The sequence below is a fragment of the Pelodiscus sinensis genome, chromosome 17 (assembly GCF_049634645.1).
Source record: "Pelodiscus sinensis isolate JC-2024 chromosome 17, ASM4963464v1, whole genome shotgun sequence".
NCBI classification, from domain to species: Eukaryota; Metazoa; Chordata; order Testudines; family Trionychidae; genus Pelodiscus; species Pelodiscus sinensis.
Window position 1 is genome coordinate 6,412,308 of NC_134727.1, and position 25,079 is coordinate 6,437,386.

Sequence of the window (25,079 nt, forward strand, 5' to 3'; positions counted from 1 at the left end):
GAGCACTCGTCCTCCAACTTTCCTTATTTCTGGTACAATGAGGGTTACAGGAGTCAGAGTAAGATGTCCTCCAGCTTGACAATATTTGACACTATTTCGAAATAACTGCTGGCTGTGTAGAGATGGACTAAGTTATTTCGGAATAGTGCTAGTTATTTCGAAATAGTGTTGCAGTATAGACATGCCCTAAGATGGAGTTTATATGAGGACATAGGATTTAGACCTTATTGGTTCAGATAGCAAGACAGACATTTCATCTTCTGGAAAATTAGTGGTAGTAAATTCCAGACTTTTCCAGATTCTGTCTCCCCATATAGTCACAGGTATTGCTTATATAGATAGCCCTCCACTCACAATCCTAAAAACAAAGTGAAAATAAAGAGGACAAGTTTATTGGGATCACCATCATTTCGGTATGGGACTCACAAAAGAGCATTGGAAAAGTGGGACAGAACTAAACATTAACTGGCTGTACATAGGGTGTCATAAAAGTGATGGGCTCCAAACTAAAATACGGTTCCAATCAGCCTGTAAGTTTTGGACTCACTGAAATCCTACACCAAATGTGAATACAAAGCCACAGCAGGAAAAATGAAATTAGTTCTGAGGTGAAGTTAGATAACATTGCTGAAATCTTCAGAGAATCCTTACTTAAATCTAAAGAGAACAGCCTGTGAGTTCAGATGTATAACAAACCACAGACCACGCAGCTGACGTCCTTTTGCTGGTGGCAATATCTGCTTGGGCTGCCAAAGGAAGATCATTTGACAGTGTTGAAAATCAGATCTATTTAAACTTCCTGAATCATGCCACTGGCTCTTTCCAAAGAGAAGTGGGTGCATGATGGGTACAGAGGTGTTTGCGACGGTATCGTTACTCACCGAGCTTGTACCACATGTCACGGATGGCAAAGCCAATTAAACGTCTCATATCCCCATATCTAGAAGAGAGAAGGGGACACCCGACTGGTTTAATGAATGTTTTATTATGCAAGTAAAGAAAATATTGGCTAAGAGATGGAAATTGTACTTACTTATTCAGGATCTTATTGTTCTTTGCATGGGAGAACTGTTCTAGCTGCAGAGAATCCTGGGTAATAAAAGCCACTGCCAGATGAAAATAGTTGTTCCACAGCTGTAAATTGAATATTAGGCAGTTGTAAGAGTTTTGAATGAACATGAGACGTGATATTAAAACAGGTGTAAACCTGAATAATTGATGAAGGAAAATGTTGCAACACAAAGTTTTAATACTATGCTGCTTTGAGCACCATTACTACTATACAATTAGCATACCGGCAAGAGATGGATTTTTATAGCCACTGGTTTGCATTTGCTCCTAACCACACAGAATTTGAATAAACAGTGCTAATGCTTGATTTGAATTGGGATCGTTAAGTAATAATGACAAGCCACAAACCACAGCAGTGCTGGGTAAAGCACAATACATCCCACTACTCCCCAGATCCTGAGGCATCCAATGCATTTATTCCATAGTCGGGTATCTCCTAAACAAGGGCCTCTTCTCTTTGTGCTATATTCCAACTGCAGTTTTTATGCAAAACTCCCATTTATGGTGAAGGAAGCTGTGTGCATGAAACAGGGGCAACATATAACCCTGTGTACCTCCCATAAATAACGAGTCATGCACATGCACAGAATAATCCCTGCGTTCTCTTGCTAACTAAAATACTGGGAAATCCTTCCAGATGCTTTGATGATAAAGAATTATATATTGCAGCGATATGAGAGTTTTCCCACTGGGAGAATGTCTGGCTATCCCAGGAGCAGCTAAAGCAAATGCTAAATAAAAAGGCTTGTAAATAGTAAGAAAAGCTTCCAATGGGTTTCTTTTCTTAAGTCATTTAATTATATCTAAATGGCTAACATGATGATGGTTATACAGGCAGTCCCCGGGTTACGTACAAGATAGGTTTGTTCTTAAGTTGAATCTGTATGTAAGTCGGAACTGGTGTCCAGATTCAGCCGCTGCTGAAACTGACCAGCGGTTGACTACAGGAAGCCCGAGGAAGAGTTGCTCTGCCCCGGGCTTCCTGGAATCAGCCGCTGATCAGTTTCAACAGGCTGAATCTGGACGCCAGTTCCGACTTACATACAGATTCAACTTAAGAACCCCAGGCGTCCCCAAGTCAGCTGCTGCTGAAACTGATCAGAGGCTGATTCCAGGAAGCCGGGGGCAGAGCAACTCTGCCTCGGGCTTCCTGTAGTCAGCGCTGGTCAGTTTCAGCAGCGGCTGAATCTGGACACCAGTTCCGACTTACATACAGATTCAACTTAAGAACAAACCTATCTTGTACGTAACCCGGGGACTGCCTGAAATTGACCAGCAGCGGCTGAATCAGGACGCCTGGGGCAGAGCAGCTGGGGTGCTGCCGGGTTGGTCCAGTAGCGCCCAGAGCGGCGCTGCAGGACCAACCGGCAGCGCCCCAGCTGCTCTACCACAGGCGTTCAGAGAAAAGCCTGGTCTGCTGGGGGGGGGGGGGGGGGCGCGCGCACTACCTGCGCCCCACCCCACCCCACAGCAGACCGGGAGACGCGGGCAGCGGACCGAGACGCACCACGGTCCCGCCGCCCAGGTCCTCCGTGGCTTTGCTCCGCATCTCCCTGCTCTGCCGGAGACCAGCAGACCAGGGAGACGCGGAGCAAAGCCCCGGCGCACGTGGGCAGTGAGACAGCCCAGACGCGCCGCGGCTGTCCGGCTGCTGGCGTCCTCCGAGGCTTTGCTCCCCATCTCCCTGGTCTGCTGGAGACAGCAGACCAGGGAGACGGGGAGCAAAGACAGCCACGGCGCGTCTGGGCTGTCCCGCTGCCCGCGTGCCCCGCGGCTTTGCTCAGCGTCTCCCTGGTCTGCTCCCCCCCACCAGCAGACCAGGGAGATGCGGAGCAGCTTTTCTTGCCCCGCAGGACGCGGGCGGCGGGACCGCGGCGCATCTGGGCGCCCTGCCGCTCCCATCCTCCGGGGCGAGAAAAACCCCGTTCGTAACTGCGGATCCGACATAAGTCGGATCCACGTAACTCGGGGACTGCCTGTACTTTATAGCTGAAAGGCGACAGTACATGCATTCGGCACTTATTTAGAAGTATGAAACAAGGGGCATGTGCCAGCTGGAAACTACTCCCCACCAATCAGAGAGAGAGAGAAACTCTCCCTGGTACAGAGGGCCTGAAGAAAATGCTCTATTCTGTGTAAGCATTAAAAGTTTAAGTGGGTTTCACCCTTTGAGATTTGAAGAACTCTTTGTGCACAAGCTGAGATCAGGAACAGATACTGTACCAACATCCCAAAAATATGAGTAAATTAGGACCGTTTCCCATAATAAAAAAAAATTCTCCAAATCCTTTCTATGGTGTCAAAAACCTGCTGCATTAAGATTAATATATTTCTCCCTTAGTGGCCTACAGCTTCTCTACAACTTTCCTTTGCAGATTTCATTACTCAAAAACTGAGCGGAAGGACTCAATGACAATGCTTTGGTTTCTCTTTTAAGTATCTATAAACCACAGATGATATTCATCCTTAGCATAATACCACAGAATTCAGTGGAATTACACCAACATTTTATTTGCCTTGGATCATATTGTACAATTCATTGAGAGACTAAATTCACCCTGACAAATTAGAACTTCACTGGAACCTACTTTTGGATACTAACACATCACAGCTCAGTGTCTTGTCTGTTACCAGCATTTAAATGACAGTCCAGTCTAATTACTGACCAAATATAACATTGCAGAATGCTTAAAGACAGTTTTGCCCAGGAGAACTATTATTCAGGGTCAATAACTCCAGGCTTTGCCTTTTGAAAAATGACTGAAAGTGTCATTGTTGAGACACTTTGATGCTTTTGGAGACTTTGGGGGTTTGTATTTATTGATGAATGTAAAACACACTGTAAACATGTCCACCCTCTGATAAAGAGGAGAACCAAGACTGCAAGATTTCCACTGCGGTGTTCTAAGCCATGATCCATGCTGCTTCAGAATGTCTCTAATCTGCAAATACAACTACATGAGTAAAATACTAAATAGGCTAAACAGAGAGCAAGTGTTGACAGTGTATTTATGGAGAACCCAGAAGCACTGGTAGAACATATACCAGAAATCTGTCTGGTTTTGATGTCTTAAATTGGATCAGAAGAGCCTGCAGATCTGTGGCTATCCTCTTTATACATAATGTGCATGTGGGTATCCGTGGATCACTTTTGCAAAAGTGGATACCAATTTTGTATCCTCATAGGACTCTGTCTATTGGACTAGCCAGCAAAAGAAAGAAGAGCAACATGATGTTAAGGTGTTCCTTTTCTTCCTCAAACCTTTGAAAGTGATGAATGCCTTACACAGTTTTTGATAATTAGATGCACCATTCACCCATCATTTTCCCTTGTAGTTATGTAAGTAGAAAGACCTACAAATCCATGGGTATCTGCATCCACAGACATGGATGCAGATATCCGTGGCTCATTTTTGCAGCTATTGCAGATACAAATATTGTATTTTGAACCCTGCATTTGCTGATATCTACTTTATATCCATGGATGCAGATGTGGATATCTGTGGATCATTTTTATAGATACAGATGTGGATACAATTTTTGTATCTAGAATCCTGCAAATTTGCGGATATCCGCTCTATATCAGCAAACGTCTGCATCTGCAGACATGGATATCTGCAGACCATTTTTGCAGATGCAAATGCGGAGACAGATATCAATTTTGTATCCATGCAAGTACTTTCTTGGCTTCACTGACCAATAATCTGATTCTTTTTATATTATATTGGGAATGGCAAATAGATTTATGTTGGATAACTTACAAGCGAAAGACACGTTAAATATGATGGCAGATATCCAGTGTATTTCAAATTGGACAAAAAAGGGCTTTTTAGTGCAGAACAAATAACATTTGGATTGAAAATTTCATTACCAAGTTTCTGACTAATATAGTCAAAATAAACATTAACTCTGAAAATCCAAGTTTACAACAGAAACAATTCTAGATGTTAAATTTAGTATTCCGTTTCATATTGCCAAATTCTGTTGTCTTTATTCCTGCATGCATTATAGATTGAGCAGAGGACAATGACATGTGAATCTGTTGTAATATATAATAAATTTCAAATGTGTATCAAGCTCTTTAGTACATTTTGTAGAGAAATGGGTTATATATTTTAAATTAAATGTTTCATGTAAGCATGAGCCGTAACAACAAAATAGATCTGGATGTCATACAAAACTGAAAAGGCTTCCATTAAATAATTACTCTACATCCATGATAGATTTTAGGGAGTCTGTTTTGATTTAATTCACAATACATTTCACACATTTTTCGCTCATAATCATTTTGCCCATGTCCACAAACTATTTGTCTTTATACCCATTACAGCTGAATAATTTACAATGAATATTTTATCTTTGAGTTTAGCCGTAAGCTAAATATAAGCAATATTGTGAATGCCAGGATCTATGGATTTATCACAAATATTGATGTTCAAGCAGCATTGCTTAACTATTTCTAGTGAAATATATTACGTGGCATTTCCATTTTCTGGTTGCATGAGTGTGCAAGAACTTTCATTGTGAATGTCAGGGAGAGCAAATATTAAATTAGGTTTATGAAAAGACTGTATATCTAAGTTTGAGATTACGGGAGCAAATATTCAAACAAAAACCATGCCAATCAATTGGGAGAGTCCTGATGGAAGCCAAATGCAAAAAGGGGTGTACACACATGGTCCAAAAAAGTTAGTGTAAAGAGTTGAATGAATATTCACAGAAATATTTTGCATTTTTCACCAGCTCCTGTTTATACTGAATTAAGAAAAAAGTAAGTTGTTTGCAAAGGTATAAGCACAGACATGGAGCTTAATAAAAGTTCAAACCTACAGACAATGCAGCACACTAGAAGTGACAAGCAAAAGGGATAAAATGATCTAATGGGATTTCTGATTTTTTACTGAACAGCAGGAAAGCACAAATTGCAGAAAGCTTTAATTAGTTGTGTGTGACTAGGCACAGGATGGACAGTAGCGGCAAAAGCTCCCCACATGCTGCCTTGCCAAAAGATTTCAGTCCTGACTTAGAGGACCTGAATCTTCAGCACATTCAATCCTTAGTCTTTCCCCTGAGACTTTCAACCTTTGTGCACTTAAAGTCGCTCTTTTTTCACCCAGACATCCCAAAGGGCATTACATGTGGTAATGGCACCTTACAGCTCATGATTTGCTCAGGGTCAGACAGTGGGTAAATCATAGCATTGACTTGGAAAGAGAAACTTTTTTTTTCTTTCAATTTTTGACCTTGCATCAAATTCTCCAAACTACGGCTGCTTGTTAGGGCCAAATAGAATGGCGTTTTTGCGATAAGCACACTTGTCCTCAGGGAAAGAGACCAAACCAAGCCAACTGCCAATGGCGCCATTGTTTTGTCTGCTCACAAGGATGCTACAACCATCTTTATCCCAATGAGTCACCAAAATCTTTATTTCCATGCTTGTCACGTCTCAGTTCATTCTGCCCCTCTGACTCTCATCCATGAAATCTTCCCTCCCATTTCAATGTAACATGGCCAAAAATGAACATCTCAGGTGCCCTCTCACCATTGACACCACTGCAAGTTGATGTCATCATGCAGGCACAACATCTGAGGTTCATGTTTGTTCCCTTCCTCTCCTTTGCCTTGCTCATTCAAGCTGTATCCAAATTCTTCTTCCCCTACAACCTGTTCAAAAATCAAACCTTTTTTTTCTATTCACACAGCTTTTCTTGTTGAGCACCTACCATCTCCTATCTTGAATTCTGCAACGTTCTCCTCTTCATTGACATACATGGCCTATAGCCATTCATTCAACAGCAGATGCTAAAATAATCTTTCCTGCCTGGTACCCTATAGATTCTTCGACTAGCTCCTGCTTTCTACCATTTCACATTCAAGATGTTTGTCCTCTTCTTTCAGGCCCTACACATTTCTGTTCTCCCTATTTATCCACTTGTGTCCTATTATATTGCTTGGCCATCCCTTCATTCGGCTAGGAATGCCAGTTTAGAGCTCATTCTAGTTTGGCTATTTCATGGCACAACAAGGCCATACCATGAATTGAAAGATTATGCTCCACAGATTTGTTGCATAATTTATGACCGTATCAATATCATTAAATTGAATATTGTACTTAGTATCTTATAAAATAACTCATAACCATTTTCTTGGTTAATTTAAATTTTCGTGGTTGGTGCACCCACCACCCTGACATAGCTATGTACAGACAAAAGTCATGTTAGATTTCTTTTGCTGACTACTGAGTGCATAAGTCATATAAATACCATGTATACCTCATGCAAACCCATCGTGGCCATAATGAGCCCCAATACTTCGTTTATATCCATGGGCCAACATCGAGTCATGATATGTGCCTTGCTTGACAGAAAGATATGGAGCTAATTGATTTAATTCCATTAAATTGGACTGTGTAAGAATCCATGCCATCATTTCAAGTTAATAATTGAGCCACAGTAATTAATACAAACTATGTTTGATGGCCATAACGGATTTAATATATGGTAATATCATTGATAAATCATTGCATATAATATTATCAATAGTAATATATGTTACCAAGCAACCTGAAAAGATAGTTAATGGTGTTTTATAAGGATGTTGTTTCAGTTGCTTTTCTGAAAATATTTTCTGATATCTTGAGGGTTTTTTGGGAATCTCTAGAGAAATTTCATCAGCCTACATTACACTAACATTACCTGTCCTTGAACAATGAAAACACATAGGAGGGGATTTAAAGATGACAAAGTTTTCTACACGTTTAAATTATTGAGCATGCATACAAACAGTTGTATACACAGGCTAAAATATCATAATATGGATAGGAAACGTGTAGAAGGATAACCAAATTGCAATATAAATCAGCCATAGGCATAGATACAGATACACTAATTATCCATCCTGATTCATTGTGGTTATAACATGCAGCCAGTCAGCATTTTATCATTCTACCCTAAATACTTCATTTCATTTGACAGCAATTGTAGCTTTATAAATAATATGCCCTCTATTATTATTTAAGCAGAGTTTAAACAGGCAGAGACAAAAATTCACTTAGCCTTCCAAAGTCGTAAGTCACTCAAAATTTAGAGGTTAGAAGTTAATACTTTGGGGATGAAACCTCTGACATGTTGAATGCCTACCTCTAAGTCACTGATAACCCATAGCACTCCTCACTTTTTCAAAGGAAACAATTAGCAGCTTCTTGTAGGTTTTCCAGCAAGTTATTTTCCTTGCAAAATGCTCTTTCTGAATCTGCACAGATAGCACTAATGCAGAAATGTTTTATGATTAATGAAAACAATCAAAAGTTTATTAAAGAATCTCTGAAGAAATTAAGCACATATTGTACAACAATAAGTTAGGTCAATTTTTATGGCTTCAAAGATTCAACATAGTAGCCTTCTCCCTGTCCTCTGCATTGCTGTCTGCTTTATATCTAATGATCCTGTTCAAGGAACACAATTTCTCAATCCACTGCCCTCCTCAGATGCAGAAAACTACAACAACAGGCAGAAGGACACATAAGAAGAAGCAACGAGAGGACTGGAAAAGCTATGATGCTGTAATGAAAAATCCTAAAATAATATTCTGTCTATAGACTATTTTGACCATCCCAGACTTTTAACAGTTATAGATGAGCAATTAAATAACATTTACTGAATATTCTTTCCTTTAAAATGTATTGTAATGTCTTAGAACCTTATTACATCGCTATAGAATGCCAGTGGTGTCCTTTGTATATATCTTTTTAGGATTTTTTCACCTGAGGTGAAAGATGCACAAATATATGTCCATCCATAGGAATGTTAAGGGACATGTGAGTCCCATATATAAATATCGATTTCCACAGTAATGTACAACAAAAAATTGAGACTGTTTCCTTCCGCTCAGGCCACAGAAGATTCCCAAACTCACAAAGGAGAAGTGGTAGCATAATGATGCTGGCCTATGACCACGTACTACAGAAATACAAATACTACTAAAGGATAACATCAGACCACATGCAGTTAAAGAGACCTAGCAGTGTTAATAAAATGTAAGGAAACCCAAATGCATTGCAATGTCTGATGGCGTACACATTCATGCTTTCAAATATATGTGATTGGCTGAAGTTCTCTGCCCGTTGAAGGGAACTTTCATTGTTGTTTATGTTCTGTTGTGGTATCTCTTTCTCTCTCGCTGCTCATTACCATAGTACATAAATGCTCTAATTTCTAAATATATCTATAATCTGTTGCGGGCTACTTTAGCAAAGACTGTAAGATGCAAATTTATATTAAGGTGTATTATTGTGCTATGTTGATGCTAAAAAATAAAGTTCATCTACTTAGTACCAAGAGCTTCAGAGGGGTAGCTGAGTTAGTCTGTAACTGGAAAAACTTAAAAAACAGTGAATAGTCTAGCAGGACCTTAAAGACTCACAAAACATGTAGATGGTATCATGAGCTTTCGTGGGCACAACCCACTTCAGGCCAATTCCACAAGCCAAATACGCAGAGAAGGGTTGGAATTTAATGCAGACAACTTCCACATCACTCTAATGCCACATCATTCTTTGAAATGACTTTAGATTTGCAGCATTCTTTCTGTGGTATGTCTGTTTGAGGGTGTCTTAAGGGTTGAAAGAATCCCATGCATTGTTACCGGCTGGGGACCAACTGGCTAAGTAGCAGTTCAGCTGAAAAGGATCCGGGGATTACAGTGGATGAGAACCTGGATATGAGTCAACGGTGTCCTTTTGTAGCCAAGAAGGCGAATGGAATATTAGGTTGCATAAGGAAGAGCATTGCCAGTAGATCTAGAGAAGTGATTATTCCCCTTTACTTGGCACTGGTGAGGCCACATCTGAAGTATTACGTCCAGTTCTGGGCCTCCCACTACAGAAAGGATGTGGATGCATTGGAGAGGGTCCAGCAGAGGGCAACCAAAATGATTAGGGGGCTGGAGCACATGACCTATGAGGAGAGGCTGAGGGATTTGGGCTTATTTAGTCTTCAGAAAAGAAGAGTGAGGAGGGATTTGATAGTAACCTTCCACTCCTGAAGGGAGGTTCTGAAGAGGACAGAGAGAGGCTGTTCTCAGTGGTGACAGATGACAGAACAAGGAGCAATGGGCTCAAGTTACAGTGGGGAAGGTCTAGGTTGGATATTAGGAAAAACTATTTCACTAGAAGGTTGGTGAAGTACTGGAATGAGTTACCTAGGGAGGTGGTGGAATCTCCGTCCCTAGAGGTTTTTAAGTTTTGGCTTGACAAAGCCCTGATTGGGATGGGACTGGTCGTGCTTTGGGCAGGGGGCTGGACTTGATGACTCCTGCGGTCTCTTCCAGCTCTAGGATTCTATGAACTTAACTTCATTTACATGTTTGATTCCTATCAGCAGGGCTCGACAAACTGCTGAATTTCAGCCGGTCGCTCCAAGCGCCCCATTCACCAGCGCTTCGCGCATGTGCAGTGCCAATGTGGCACATGTGCAGTGCGGGGCTGGCGAGTGGCTCCCACCAGGGTTTGTCAAGCCCTGCCTATCAGGGAGGAATGAATAAAGATATTGGCTGTCTCACACTCTACCTTCCACATTCTAATGACTTAACCAACCAACCAAACAGTGGGTACTTATAGAGATGCAAATTGTTCTTATCAGCCTCTTGTAACTTGAACAATCCAAGTCACTATTTTTCCTCTTTTTTTTCCTTTACCCCCATCCTTCCTCTCTCCCTCTCCCCTCCCACACATATCTTCCCTTATTTATTCTGGGATCTGGACTTTCAATACTCCAATCATCTGAAGAAGGGGTTTAAGGTGCTGCTAGACTAGTCTTTAAGGTGCTGCTAGACTATTTGTTGTTTTTTTTAGCTCCAAGAGTTAGTAACACTTTAGCTTCCAGAAATTAATAACTGTAAATGATAAGAAAAAATGTCATATTTATATTCTTTTCAGTGAGAATGTATTCTGGTATTACAGGAAGAGAGTGGGGAAGAAGTTATGTGTGGGGATCTATATGGCTACTTCTAGACTGGCATGATTTTCCACAAATGCTTTTAACAGAAAAGTTTTTTCATTAAAAGCATTTGCGGAAAAGAGCATCTAGATTGGCACAGACTCTTTTGCGCAAAAGCACTTTTTGCGGAAAAGCGTCCGTGCCAATCTAGATGCGGTTTTGCGCAAGAAAGCCCCGATCGCCATTTTCGCTATCGGGGCTTTTTTGCGCAAAACGGTTCTCAGTTGTCTACACTGGCCCTTTTGCGCAAAAGCATTTGCGCAAGAGGGCTTTTTCCCAAACGGGAGAGTCATTGTATTTGCGCAAGAACACTGACGATCATACATTAGATTGTCAGTGTCTTGCACAAATTCAAGTGGCCATTGTAGACAGCTGGCAAGTTTTTCCACAAATGCAGCTGCTTCTGCGGAAAAACTTGCCAGTCTAGACACAGCTTATATGTTTTGTAACAAAACCCTGTAGTCAAGTTATAGCTGGCGACACAGAATTAGAGATACTGTACCAGTCAAATATACACTTTTACTTCCCAAAGCCCTGTAAGAAAGGCTGTTAAATGGCAAAACAGGAGTCAACAGGGACAAACCCTGCATGGCAGTTTTGTAATGGATGCTCTTCTTTATAGATAATAACACAACAAAACTGTTTCTGTTAGAACATCTCTGCTGTCCCTAAAATGTCAGAAGCTGTCACCTTCAGACAGAAACACCACAGAAAGAATGCTGCAAATCTAAAGTCATTTCAAGGAATGATGTGGCATTAGAGAGGTGTGGAAGTTGTCTGCATTATAGTGCTGGTGTGTTCAGTCACTGGTTAGGAGTAATGGCTACATATAACAGGGCTCCTTCCAGATCGAGAGGTGATGGAGCAATGCAATGACACTGACAGTGCTTCTATTTGAAAGCAATCTCTAGCAGCTGACATAAGTGACTAGCAGAAGAAAAAAAACAAGAGTCAATTTCTAAATGCTTATTGTTTATAAAAGTAAAATGTAACAGTGCACCAGCAGGGCATCCATAAAAATAAGCACAAATAAAAGATGAGATGATAGAAGTTATTATTCCTGTATTCATTTTTCTCTATATGAACACCTAGTTGGAAAATCATACACTGAGTTCCTTTCAAAAACCAAGACAGAAAAAATCGAAATGACTTCTGAGACAGAAAAGAGCTTGTCCTTTTAAAAAAAAATCTCCCCTAGATTTTGAGATGTATTGAAAGATGAGAGAGCAGAACTGAAGATTATTAAGACATGTTTTGCTAACTGCGTCGACCTGTAAAATTATTAAAATGATGATTTACATTTAAACTTTTTTAATCTGTTTCTACTTCTTTTCTACAAAACAAAACAAAACAAAACAAATCTAGCCTACCTTTTTCACATATGTAATTATGGGTGTATGTTTTGCTTTCATAAATTTCTATTACCGTCAAACATTTGCTTGTCTTGTCAAATGGACAAAATCTTGCAAAATTAACACTTGATACTCAGGAGAAAAATATGATACGTTGAATATGTTTGAGATCACTTGCCATGGCTGCATTTCAATGGGAAATTCTTTTTCTTTAGCAAATAAATGAGTTTGCAGGTCCCTCAAGCCTTAAATGTGAATAAAGAATTAATAAGAGAGAGAGAGAGAGAGAGAGAGAAAGCAAGCATCTTCTTGAAACAAACAGTGCAATTCTTCTTCAGGAGAGGAAGATCATTTTAAAAGAACCAAGAAATAGGGAAAAATCTCTCCTTAACAAAATAATGTTTGGCAATTCAGCCGATGCTCATATGTCAGAGTGATAGCTTAGCTACATTAGAAATACCTAGTTGATGAGCTAGTTCCGAGTCTGTTTTCCATTAATGAAACCTTTGTGAACATGAAGGACTTTTTAAACTGCATCCTCTTTGACCTGCATGGAGATAAGAGTTTGCATGGCACTTTATCTCAAGGGTACAAATTTGTCCCGCTGTCTTCAGTCAACACTTCGCCACCCCTTCACTGTTGTGCAGTGCCCTTGTGCCAGCTGTGTGACACTCTCCCCTCTTACAGATGTCTGTGTGTCACTGGTGCTATTGTACTTCTGGGAAGCACTTTCAAGATCCTTCGGTATAAAAGACGCTACTGTAAATCCAAGCTAATTATACAACCTATATTTTACCGATACCAGTCCATAAGACGATAGAACTTTAGAATAATCAAAATATTTTAAATATGACTAGACCAGGATTGCAAACCAAGATAAAAATTAAGTTCCACTGCCATTTATTTGAAGAAGTGAAGGGAAGACAGCATTAATTATAGCAAAATGAGGGCAAAATATAGACAGTCTCCTACCTAGAACTGTCAGTAAGACCTTAATCTTGACTTGCAGTTAAAATGCTATTCTCTACAATGTACCATATTTGATGCTTGGTTTTTGTTTTAGGTATAAACCTAATCAATAATCTCATCTCTGAGCTACACATTTAGGACACTAAGGAGAGAAGCAGGACAAGAAAATGCCTACAAGTCTAACTTTCTAAGACTATCTGCTGTTATTGCCAAATTGGGTAGATGCCACAGGTTAATACAGGGCTTCTCATCCCATGCTTAAAAACTGAAGATCAGAGAAAAAATATTGGAGAATTGTAAGAAGAGCTTAGTGCATTGTAGTAACATGTATATCACATGACAGGAAATCCTAGCATGACCATACCATACTGAGAATGAGACAAATAAGACTAGAAAAATGAATTTTAATAATTAACTTGGCAATGTGAAGAAAGACCGGGTTCGAAATCCTACCCTGTAGGCTAGAGCTAATGCTGCTAGTGGCAAGAAGAGATTAAACTGAAAAGCAAAGGATCCAGATGCCGTAAAGCTGTCCTAGCTGTGCCTAGACCAAGAAGTAAAAGGCAAAAGGTATTTCAAACCTGAAGAGTAGCTCAGATTAGACATTTCATTAACAATCACAGCTGGCCTAGAAGTGCCTGTGATTGTTCTATACGTGTAGCTTCATCCTTTTTTCCCCTCCCCCATTGCCCCTGCTAGGAGGTGTCTTATAACAAATATTTTAAAAAATACAAAATTGGAGGGTCAGTTCTACTTCGCTCTGAACCTGCTGCCCCATGGCAGGGTTACTTCTTCAACCATTTTTGGAGAGCAGTAAACGGAGGTATTACAACTGCACATTCATTGACCAGCTGGGGTAAAGCCGCAGTTCATCTTCACACTAAACACACATGCACCAGCTCTGCCGCTTTGTATATTTCAGAGTTAACATTTTACAACAGAGGGCAATGCAGTCAACCTCACATTTAACCACAAGAGCCGGAATACAAATCAGCCTGTGCAACATGGATGCATTAATATTAATGCTGAACCTTACATTTATGTCCCTTGACTTTGACTGACTGTGCAACCTTGATGTTTTACGCTCATGTTTTATGAATTATAGTTCAGAGGCTGGTTAAAAATAATCCTCAATAGGAAGCGGGAGGGACAAGGTTTAATAGGCCTTGTGCAAGTTTAGTAGGAATGCATTTGAAAGAGAACTTTGGGATACTGCAAACCAGGCAATAAAGGTGGTTGGGGGTATAAAGGAAAACAAGGGAAAAGGCAGGCGAGACAGAGAACAGTTAGGATCACGTGGCTGGAGTAGTCCAAAGGGATAAGTGGAAAGATGAAAGTAGAGAACAGTGCAGGTACAATGGACCTTGAAGACAAGGAGCTTTATTCCAATATGGAAAGCAAGAGGAAGCAAGTGAAAGAATAAGAAGGGGGGTTGAGGCAAAGCGCCCTCTAATTTTTTCCATCTGTGTGCAGAATACATTTTGTTGTGTGCGCCAAAGACTACATGGATGTGCACCACCAATAGAAACACATGCTGCAAGGCTTTCTGTTACTTTATAAATGACATTTCAACTGTCATTCAGTCCTATCTGTCAGTTATTTGTCTTTACTGATGTTTCTGAGATGTGCACAGCCTTTGTCTCGTCCAACCAAAATATAATGTGAAAATCAGACTTTAAAAGGAAAGCCGTGCACACAGAGGATCCTGATGTCCTACCTAAACCTCCCTTGCTGCATTTTAAACCCATTGATTCTTGTTCTACTCTCAGAAGTCAGGAAGAACATGTTTTCTCCCTCCTCCTTGTGACATACTTTTAGATACTGGCAGTCCCCAAGTTACACGGATCCGACTTATGTCGGATCCGCAGTTACGAACGGGGCTTTTCTCGCCCCGGAGGACTGGAGCGGCGGGACGCCCAGATGAACTGCAGTCCTGCCGGCCCCATCCTCCGGGGCGAGAAAAGCTGCTCCACGTCTTCCTGGTCTGCTGGGGGGGGAGCCCCCCCCAGCAGACCAGAGAGACGCGGAGCAAAGCCACGGAGCACGCCCGCAGCGGGACAGCCCGGGTGCGCCTGGGCTGTCCCGCTGCGGGCGTGCTCCAAAGCTTTGCTCCCCGTCTCCCGGGTCAGCAGACCAGGGAGACGGAGCAAAGCCGTGGAGGACGCGGGCGGTCCCGCCACCAGCGTCTCCCTGGTCTGCTGGGGGGGGGGGGTGCAGCTAGTGCCCCCTCTCCGCCCCCCAGCAGACCAGGCTTTTCTTGCCTATGCCTAGGGTAGAGCAGCTGGGGCGCTGCCGGTTGGTCCCGCAGTGCCGCTCCTCGGCGCTACTATACCAACCCGGCAGTACCCCAGCTGCTCTGCCCCAGGCGTCCCCAAGTCAGCCGCTGCTGAAACTGACCAGGGGCTGACTACAGGAAGCCCAAGGCAGAGTTGCTCTGCCCCGGGCTTCCTGGAATCAGCCGCTGATCAGTTTCAGCAGCAGCTCACTTGGGGATGCCTGGGGTTCTTAAGCTGAATCTGTATGTAAGTCAGAACTGGTGTCCAGATTCAGCCGCTGTTGAAACTGATCAGTTTCAGCAGCGGCTGATGCCAGTTCCGACTTACATACAGATTCAACTTAAGAACAAACCTACAGTCCCTATCTTGTACGTAACCCGGGGACTGCCTGTACCTAAAAACCGCTATCACGTCCCCTCTCAGTCTTCTCTTTTCCAAACTAAACAACCCCAATTCTTTCAGCCTTCCTTTATAGGTCATGTTCTCTAGACCTCTAATCATTCTTGTTGCTCTTCTCTGGACCTTCTCCAATTTCTCCACATCTTTCTTGAAATGTGGTGCCCAGAACTGAACACAATACTCCAACTGAGGCCTAATCAGCGCAGAGTAGAGCGGAAGAATGACTTCTTGTGTCTTGCTTACAACACACCTGTTAATGCAGCCTAGAATCATGTTTGCTTTTTTTGCAACAGCATCACACTGTTGACTCGAAGAACAAGTCATGCCAAACTAATCTGATAGCTTTCTTTGATAAGATAACGAGCCTTGTGGATAGGGGAGAAGCGGTGGATGTCATATACCTAGACTTTAGTAAGGCATTTGATATGGTCTCGCATGATATTCTTATTGATAAACTAGGCAAATATAACTTAGATAGGGCCACGATAAGGTGGGTGCATAATTGGCTGGATAACCGTAGTCAGAGAGTTGTTGTTAACGGTTCTAAATCCTGCTGGAAAGGGATAACAAGTGGAGTTCCTCAAGGGTCTGTTTTGGGACCCGTACTATTCAATATCTTCATCAATGATGTAGATATTGGGATAGAGAGTACTCTTATTAAGTTTGCAGATGATACCAAACTGGGTGGGGTTGCGACTTCTTTGGAGGATAGGGACATAATTCAAAAGTTAGAGAAATGGTCAGAGGTAAACAGGATGAGGTTTAATAAAGAGAAATGCAAAGTGCTCCACTTAGGAAGGAACAATCAGTTCCATACATACAAGATGGGAAGCGACTGTCTAGGAAGGAGCATGGCGGAAAGGGATCTAGGGGTCATAGTGGACCACAAGTTGAATATGAGTCAACAGTGTGATGCTGTTGCAAAAAAAGCAAATATGATTCTAGGTTGTATCAACAGGTGTGTTGTAAGCAAAACTCGTGAAGTCATCCTGCCGCTCTATTCTGCACTAGTTAGGCCTCAGCTGGAGTACTGTGTCCAGTTCTGGGCGCCACATTTCAAGAAAGATGTGGAGAAATTGGAAAGGGTACAGAGAAGAGCGACAAGAATGATTAAAGGTCTAGAGAACATGACCTATGAAGCCAGGCTTCATGAACTGGGCTTGTTTAGTTTGGAAAAAAGAAGATTAAGGGGGGACATGATAGCGGTTTTCAAATATCTAAAAGGGTGTCACAAGGAGGAAGGCGATAATTTGTTCCTCTTGGTTTCTGAGGACAGGACAAGGAGTAATGGGCTTAAAGTGCAGCAGGGGAGGTTTAGATTGGACATTAGGAAAAAATTCCTAACTGTCAGGGTGGTCAAATATTGGAATAAATTGCCAAGGGAGGTGGTGGAATCTCCCTCTCTGGAGATATTTAAGAACAGGTTAGATAGACATCTGTCAGGGATGGTGTAGACGGAGCTTGATCCTGCCTTGAGGGCGGGGGGCTGGACTCGATGACCTCTCGAGGTCCCTTCCAGTACTATTATTCTATGATTCTATGATTCTATGACTCATATTTAGTTTGTGGTCCACTATAACTCCTAGATCCCTTTCTGCCATACTCCTTCGTAGACAGTTGCTTCCCATTCTGTGGATTTGAAACTGATTGTTCCTTCCTAAGTGGAGCATTTTGCATTTGTCCTTATTAAACTTCATCCTCAGACCATTTCTTCTATTTGTCCAGATCATTTTGAATTATGACCCTATCCTCAAAAGCAGTTGTAACCCCTCCCAGCTTGGTATCCTCTGCATACTTAATAAGCGTACTCTCTATAATTCCAAACTATGTCAAAAGGACTCTGCAGTTAATAGTGTTACTTTGGGAATGACATTAGCACATTACATCATATCCAAACACCAAGAGCAGGGAGTATATAATGACCTTTCGGGATCCATTCTGCAAACCCATGGAATTCTTAGACCTGAGCAGTTGCATCTTGAATTTGGGGACAATTGTGACAATTAGATCTACATCTTTCCAGGTTCATGGAACACTGCTTTTTGGGATCCTTAAAAAACAACTTGGGGGGAATCAAAGAGAAGAAGTTGTTGTCTACAGCAAGGGTGGCTGTCACCTTCTGTCAAACTTTCCTTCTGATCCTGAAAGATGTCCTGTACATACCACGCCATGAATTGTCGGGAAATATTACTATCCTCACTTTACAAATGCAACCAAGGAAAAAGAAAGTTTAACGCTGGTTCTAAACTATTTCTAAACTGTAGGACACTCTAAACAAACGTAACGCTAACATAGATGGTATCCGGTGTACACAGCATCTGCAAACAAACATGCAGTGGGGAACACATAGCATTTAAGATGTTTCGAAAAAGGGCATTTCCATATTTCAATAGCAGTTTGTGAAGAAACTGAGAAAAAGCTGGATGAGCGAAAAGCTGTTTTCCATCTCTAATTTCTTTGACGATTTGGATCTCTGCCTGAAATGTGTTTCTTCAACATCCATCCCGACCGCGACTTCTTGTTTTCAGTCTGGGTGGATGCAATCCATCTTTTATTTAACAGACATAAAAGTGTCTTTTCAGGCTTTTGAAAATGCTTTTATAGTTCATTCAGAGGAGTTACATATCACAGAAATGGAGCACTGAATGCTAAGGCCAAAAAACATTCCCCAAAACAGTAAAAGAAGAAAATTATAGACACTGAATACAGTGTCATTTATAGCCACTCTCCTAGGAATCTCATGAATACATGCAAAATGCAGGAGAATCAAGCAAAAAGTTAAAACATCAAAGACTAGAAGATTTACACAGCATTGCTCAGGTCCTTAACTCAATTTTGTTTTTCTTCATTTAAATCATTGTTCTGGGGTGGTATTAGGGATGAGGGGTTCAATATGCAGGCTGCCCTGGGCAGAGAGAGGATAGCCCCAGCCCTCTTTCACCACAGCAGCTTGGGGCCAGGTGAGAAGTGCCTCTCCATGGCTGCTGCAGCTCCAGCAGGCATAACTGGGAAGGGGTGCATGTCACAGACAAACTCATTGAACTCTATAGTACAGGGGTGGCCAACTCATTACAGATGAAGAGACAAAATAGCAGTGGATACAGCGCAAAGAGCCGAGGGAAAAAAGTTGTAAAGAAAAAAAAAAGGGGCCGGCTGCCGCCCTTTTAAGAGCAGAGCAGGCATTGCCCTTTTAAGGTGGTCATTTTGAAAGTAGCCATGCGGCGACTCTGGCTCTGGCTCTGTGTCTCAGACAGAAACATCCCGCCTTTTTCAGAGCCAAGAGTCACGGATGTGGGAGCTGCAATTTTTTCTTTGAAGAGCCACCGCATGCAACTCGTGAGCCACGAGTTGGCCACCCCGATATAGAAGATAGTTGTAACTTTCCCCACCCCTTTTCGCTGCTGGACCAATGGGATTATAGCTGTCCTGGTCCCCATCTCTGGCCCCTTACTGCTTCCTGTGGTCATTCTGTAGTATAACTCCCTCCTGCCAGACCCCTCCCTTTCTATTTGAGGAGAAGCAATCTCATTCCAGGCTCATCCCATTATCCCGGCACAACCAAACTCTGGCCTTGCTTTAAGCTATAAGAGGAAGCTGTATGCCAAATTTGGTTGTTCTAGCTCTTATTGTTTAGAAGGCATTCTTGAACAAATGGACTCACAGATAGACAGACAGACACACTTCAAAAATATACAGTAAAGAACATTAGTACAGTTGTGAAATATACCGTCATGTGTTTATCAATCACTACATCTAACCTACCAGTTCCTTTCATATCATAGTGTTCTCTATGATTCCTATTTTAGTCTTTCTTTGTAACTGAACTTCCATGTAAGCATTTTTTCAACAGTTATACCTCCCCCATGTTCTAATCAAATCACTTGCTTTGTTCTTTGTTGATTTCCCCCATCTCATTAATGCATCTCAAATAATACACTGGCCTGGAATGAATATATTTTCCTAAACTCAGAGGGGTAGTGATTTATATAATGCCATGACTTCTACTGGAAATCCATAGCTCTGTGCATGAAGACACTGTTTTCCTGTTTAACTACAACACTGAGCAAAGAGAGTTGGTGTATAGTCACCATTTTTGTCCTCCTCTCTGTATTTGGTGACTAAACTTAAGATCTGATTAATATGTTTGGTCCCCCCCCACCCCCCCCCACACACACTGTACTTTACAATCGCCTCATATACCTAATCAATCCTAATCACACTGAATTTGTTTTCTCATTACAGTGTTTGTGGGGTTGACAATGTTATGTGATCAGCAAACTTGACCACTATAAAGATATATACTCCCTCTTTCCATTTACAGTTATTCTTCCTGTCCTTGTGTAACTCTGTTGTGCTGTTGTGTTGTTACTTCTATTACAGAATGCATGTTTAATGCTTCCCCACTGAAGTCTATCCTGTACTTATAGGGCACGTCATCATCATCAAAAACTATGGGCTCAACGTCCATTGGTGTCCGATGCCTTCCTCACTATTTCCTTCCATCTTTCCTTGTCCAGTGCGAAGTGGTTTCGTTTCTGTAACTAGCTCTTCACCAATCTACTATATCATCTACCCATTCTCTGTGGGGTCTGCCTCTCCTATTTGGACCATTCATTATGCCGAATACCAGGGTCTTAACTTTTCATTCATTCTGCAGATATGCCCAAATAGCTGTAACTTCCGTTGTATAACCTTCTGCAGTAGGTTCTCTTTCAGCTGTATCTTCCTGTATAATTCCTCAATGGTGACCTTCTGCATCCATCCTATTCTCAGAATCTTTCTATAACAACTCCTCTTGAATGCCAATATCCTTCCCTTTGAATCTTTCGTTATCACCCATGTCTCACATCCATACAACATGCTGCTAAATACACACGTTTTCAAGACGCTCAGCTTCATTCCTAAGCTAATTGCTTTACTTGAGTGATCCCAGATACATAGTATGTAAAGCATACTTGGTACCAGCCTAAACTCTGCAGTGCTGGTGCATGCAAAACTCCATGAACTTTGGTTGGCGGTATATGAAAGACAAAGGTTCAAGATTTGTTTCTTTCCAAAAAGCTGTCAGCTTGCCCTGTGGCTCAGATAATGAAGGCAGCACCTTCTCAGTTACTTCACTAGGTAAGATACTCTTGAATATAGTTTACATGTCATGAATTACCCCATTCCCAACACTGCTAGAACCTCAAGCAGTGGAGTTGATTTGTCTCTTCTAGACAAGGTTCCACTACCATACTAGCCAACTACTGCCTACCTTATCCACAAAATAATTCTCAAATACCAAATAAAAACAACCTGAGATCATCAAGAAGATCGCTCACCATACAGACAAAACTGTGTCGTTCCAAGAAAGGATTGCTTTTCTATGCATCCTATGGATCAGCTAGCAAGGTAGGTGTTCGTGCACAGCTAGGATGTAAGAGTCCAAAACCTCACACACAACTGGTTACATTCAGAACAGAGATTTGGTCAGTTTCATTCCCCTGTTCATCAATTGCAGATCATCTGACTGTTTAAGGCCATGCATTCAGAGTCAAGGACAAGAGATTGTGAAGATCTAATAAACTAGTGATAAAGTGGTCTATCCTGGATAGAGTCTTCCTCAAACCATATGAAACTCAACAAGAGGTAAAAGCCTCAGAGAGCAGACAATTTAAACAGATCCTCTCGTGTAACAAGTGGCTTATTTCTGGAACTCAAACATAAATGCTTCTTCATAGCATTTATTTTCCTGTTTGGAATAGAAAAATGATACTAAATTGCAGAAATTGTCATCAAATTCCCAGAAAAGAATCCCTCAATCTTTGACCCCACTGCTAGGCCTTCAATTCACAAAACTTCAGCAATATGCCTTATCAGGGGACAAAATTCAGACCCGGCGTGGTTGCAACAGCACCCGAAGTTAGAGGGTAACGCTTCCAAAATTTGGGATTCCACATTTTTACACTCAGTGCTGATTATGTTCCAATATTTTTTTCAAAATCAAAGAGGTAATATATCCAGCAAATGCCACATGACATAAGTTTCTTTGTGAGGAGGTTCTGCCTCCCTCCTTGGTTATGAATGTTTGTTTAAATGCAAAAGCAACTGATTCACAATCTCTCATCCTTCAATTCAATAAATATATGCACCCAGAGCACAGAATTGCTAAGGATGGAAGTGTATTTGGGAACCCGTTGATAGAATATAAGCAGCACATCATAGCTGTATTCTGCATCCTATCAAAGTTGGTCTTCGCAGAGTGTAATATTTTTGATTTTGACTATATAGCTTTCATTTAATCTTAAACCTTAAAAAGACTCATCATTGTTCTCTAGCTATATCACTCCCTTTTATATCTTTCAATATATATATTGTTATCCATTTTGGAATCCTTTCCTCCCTTGCAGGCGGATGCGTATTTTTAGTTAAAATGCAATCCTGCCTTCGAATCTCACAAAAAGATCAGCAACCTTATTTCCTCCATTTAATGGACTGGGTCTCAGTAGTGGAATTCTCCCCAGTGCTTTCACTCTTGACTTCACAGCCCCATTTTTGTTTGCTTAGTCATTTCACAGTCCAGTTGTTCTGTTTGGTTAGATGACATAGTCATGTCCATGAAAAATGTTCCATGTTACTGCACCGTGCTTTTAAACAAGATCTTCTCCCAGGGATCTTTTTTGAAGGACTAACAAATTGTATTTTCTCTATACAGAGAGATCTTCCTTTCACTGCCTTTCAAACAGTCTGCAGCTTTTAATACTTATTTTCAAATAGCTTATAGATACGCCCATAAATAACACAGTACCATATTTATGTTTTTTGCATACATATGCAATCTCCCTTGTTCTCTTCCAAAATTGTTCTATCTGCTTCAGGGGATAGCTGAGTTAATCTGCTACAGTAAAAAACAACAAATGGTCTGGTAGCACTTTATAGACTAACAAAACATATAGCTGGTATCATGAGCTTTCGTGGGCACAGCCCACTTCTTCATCTCCAGTCAACTCCGGTCATCTGAAGAAGTGGGCTGTGCTCACGAAAGCTCATGATACCATCTACATGTTTTGATAGTCTATAAAGTGCTACCAGACCATTTGTTGTTTTTTTCTGTAAAGACTAACTCGGCAACCAGACCATTTGTTGTTTTGTTTTATCTGAGTACTTTAGTAATGCTGCTTTCAGGATATTACATTAGCTGTGGCTATACTGGCTCCCAATATTCCTGAATCTAATTTAGATCTTGTTCACATGTTCAGTCCTATATACTTCCATTTGGGATTTCATGAATCCCTTCCTCTTTGACACCAGAAATCGTCAACATACACGTCTGATACCAGAAAGTGCTCTACAGTGCAGCTACCGATTACAAAATGTCTAACTCTTGAATAGGGATAGAGGGGTTTTCCCTCCAGAATAGGAATACATTTTGTTTCTCAATCCCACAAAAGGTTTAACTTTTAATTTTTAAAAAATCTTGCCATTATGTAACTCAGACACACTGAAACTCTTAAAGGGGGTGAATTAGAGCTAGAAGCACAAATCCTATTACTTATTCATAATTCCTTGCAACAGCTGGGCATAATTTATAAAAGATATCTCAATACAACTAAAAAAAAACGTATCAAACAAGCTACATCCACAACACAACACTATTTAAAGAGCAGAATATTTTCTGTATTTCTTAAGATCATGCCATATTTTGAACTGCTGAGTAAAATGTGCTTGTGGCTTATGTCAATCACATCGAGCATCTTTTGGGACCATATTCTATTTTATGCTCAAAGCAAGAAAACCTTAGAAGGTCATTATGTTGAGATGGGCCAGTCTGGGCTGTAGAATATTCTTGTGTATCGGTGATGTGCATTTGTGTGTTCTGGACTCATTGAGGATGGGTTTCCTGTGGAATCTGGAAAAAGTAGGGGGTGATGAATGTAAATCCCTTAAGAGTGATTATGTGCAAAACACACACATACACACCAGCATCTCTGAGAGGGTGGTTGACTACAGGAGGATACAGTTTAAAGGCCCCAACCTATTTTAAAAAAAGGCTGAACTGTCCCATGGTGGCTTTGTTTCTTGATCTGAAACTGAATATAAACTAGTAACCAGGAGAGCAAACCCAGCTGACAGGTCTGAAAGACTGCCCCTTAGCACCTGTGCTGCAGTTGGGGGTGCCCCATGGGGAGCTATTAGTAAGTCTTTGGGAACTTGATTTTATTAAATAAATGTTGTTGCTCTGATGGTTTGGCCCTCAGAAAAAAGTAGTTGGCTTCATGAAGGCTGATCAGTAACTGGGTTACACTGTTGCAGCCCTGGTGCAAGGTTAGCTACAGGTACTGGAACTGGGGAAATCACATTGAGGACAGAGCAGAGTGACTGAAAGCCTAACCTTGTGGTGTGCAGTTCTCCACCGGAGAGGGTTGATGGCTATGAAACCTGAAACCTTAAGTGAGTGTCCTCAAGGAAGAGCTGGGAGTGTTTGGGGGCGGGGTAGGTCAAAGGCACAGTTAATCCTGAAACTGTGACTGTTCGATACAAAAGTGCCATCAATTTGTGGCTGATTGCTTTATAAATAAAACCAAACGTCGTGCTGTTTACAGACATCCTCCTCCTATTCATTTCCATCCCCAAACACCATACAAAGAATGCTATCAGCAACATTTCTAGCAGACGTTGCAACTCTTTTTTTATATGCACACGTAAATGCATTCACATTTTTGATACAGAAGTGTATTGCTACTGTGAAGATGAAAATATAATATAACAAACATCCAGACTTTATTTTACTCAAACTCCCTTTGTTTAAACAGCCAGGAAAATGTAAAAGTGAATGTTCAAAGTAATATCTATGTATTTCCCATTAGTGAATTTTATTTAGTTCCTTTTTAAATACAAAATACAGTCCCCTTCTTCTTTTCAAATTCAAATCATGATGTCCAAATGACAAGTCCCACTGACACTAATGAAAGCTGTGTAGCTAAAAGTTGTTTGAAAACTTGGGGATGACCAACATGTCGAATGTCAGGTTTCAATCA

General features: G+C 41.2%; 1 protein-coding gene across 2 annotated transcripts in view; it reads right to left on the reverse strand.

Moving 5' to 3' along the window:
• DOCK2 (dedicator of cytokinesis 2) overlaps window positions 1-25,079 on the reverse strand; it is a 497,337-nt gene that overhangs the window by 79,818 nt on the left and 392,440 nt on the right. For both annotated transcript variants that reach the window (XM_075900153.1, XM_075900154.1), the window contains 2 exons: window positions 1,034-1,134; window positions 882-940 (listed from right to left, as the gene is read on the reverse strand). In XM_075900153.1, the coding sequence (XP_075756268.1) occupies window positions 882-940; window positions 1,034-1,134 (160 nt within the window). The remainder of the gene's footprint in view (window positions 1-881; window positions 941-1,033; window positions 1,135-25,079) is intronic.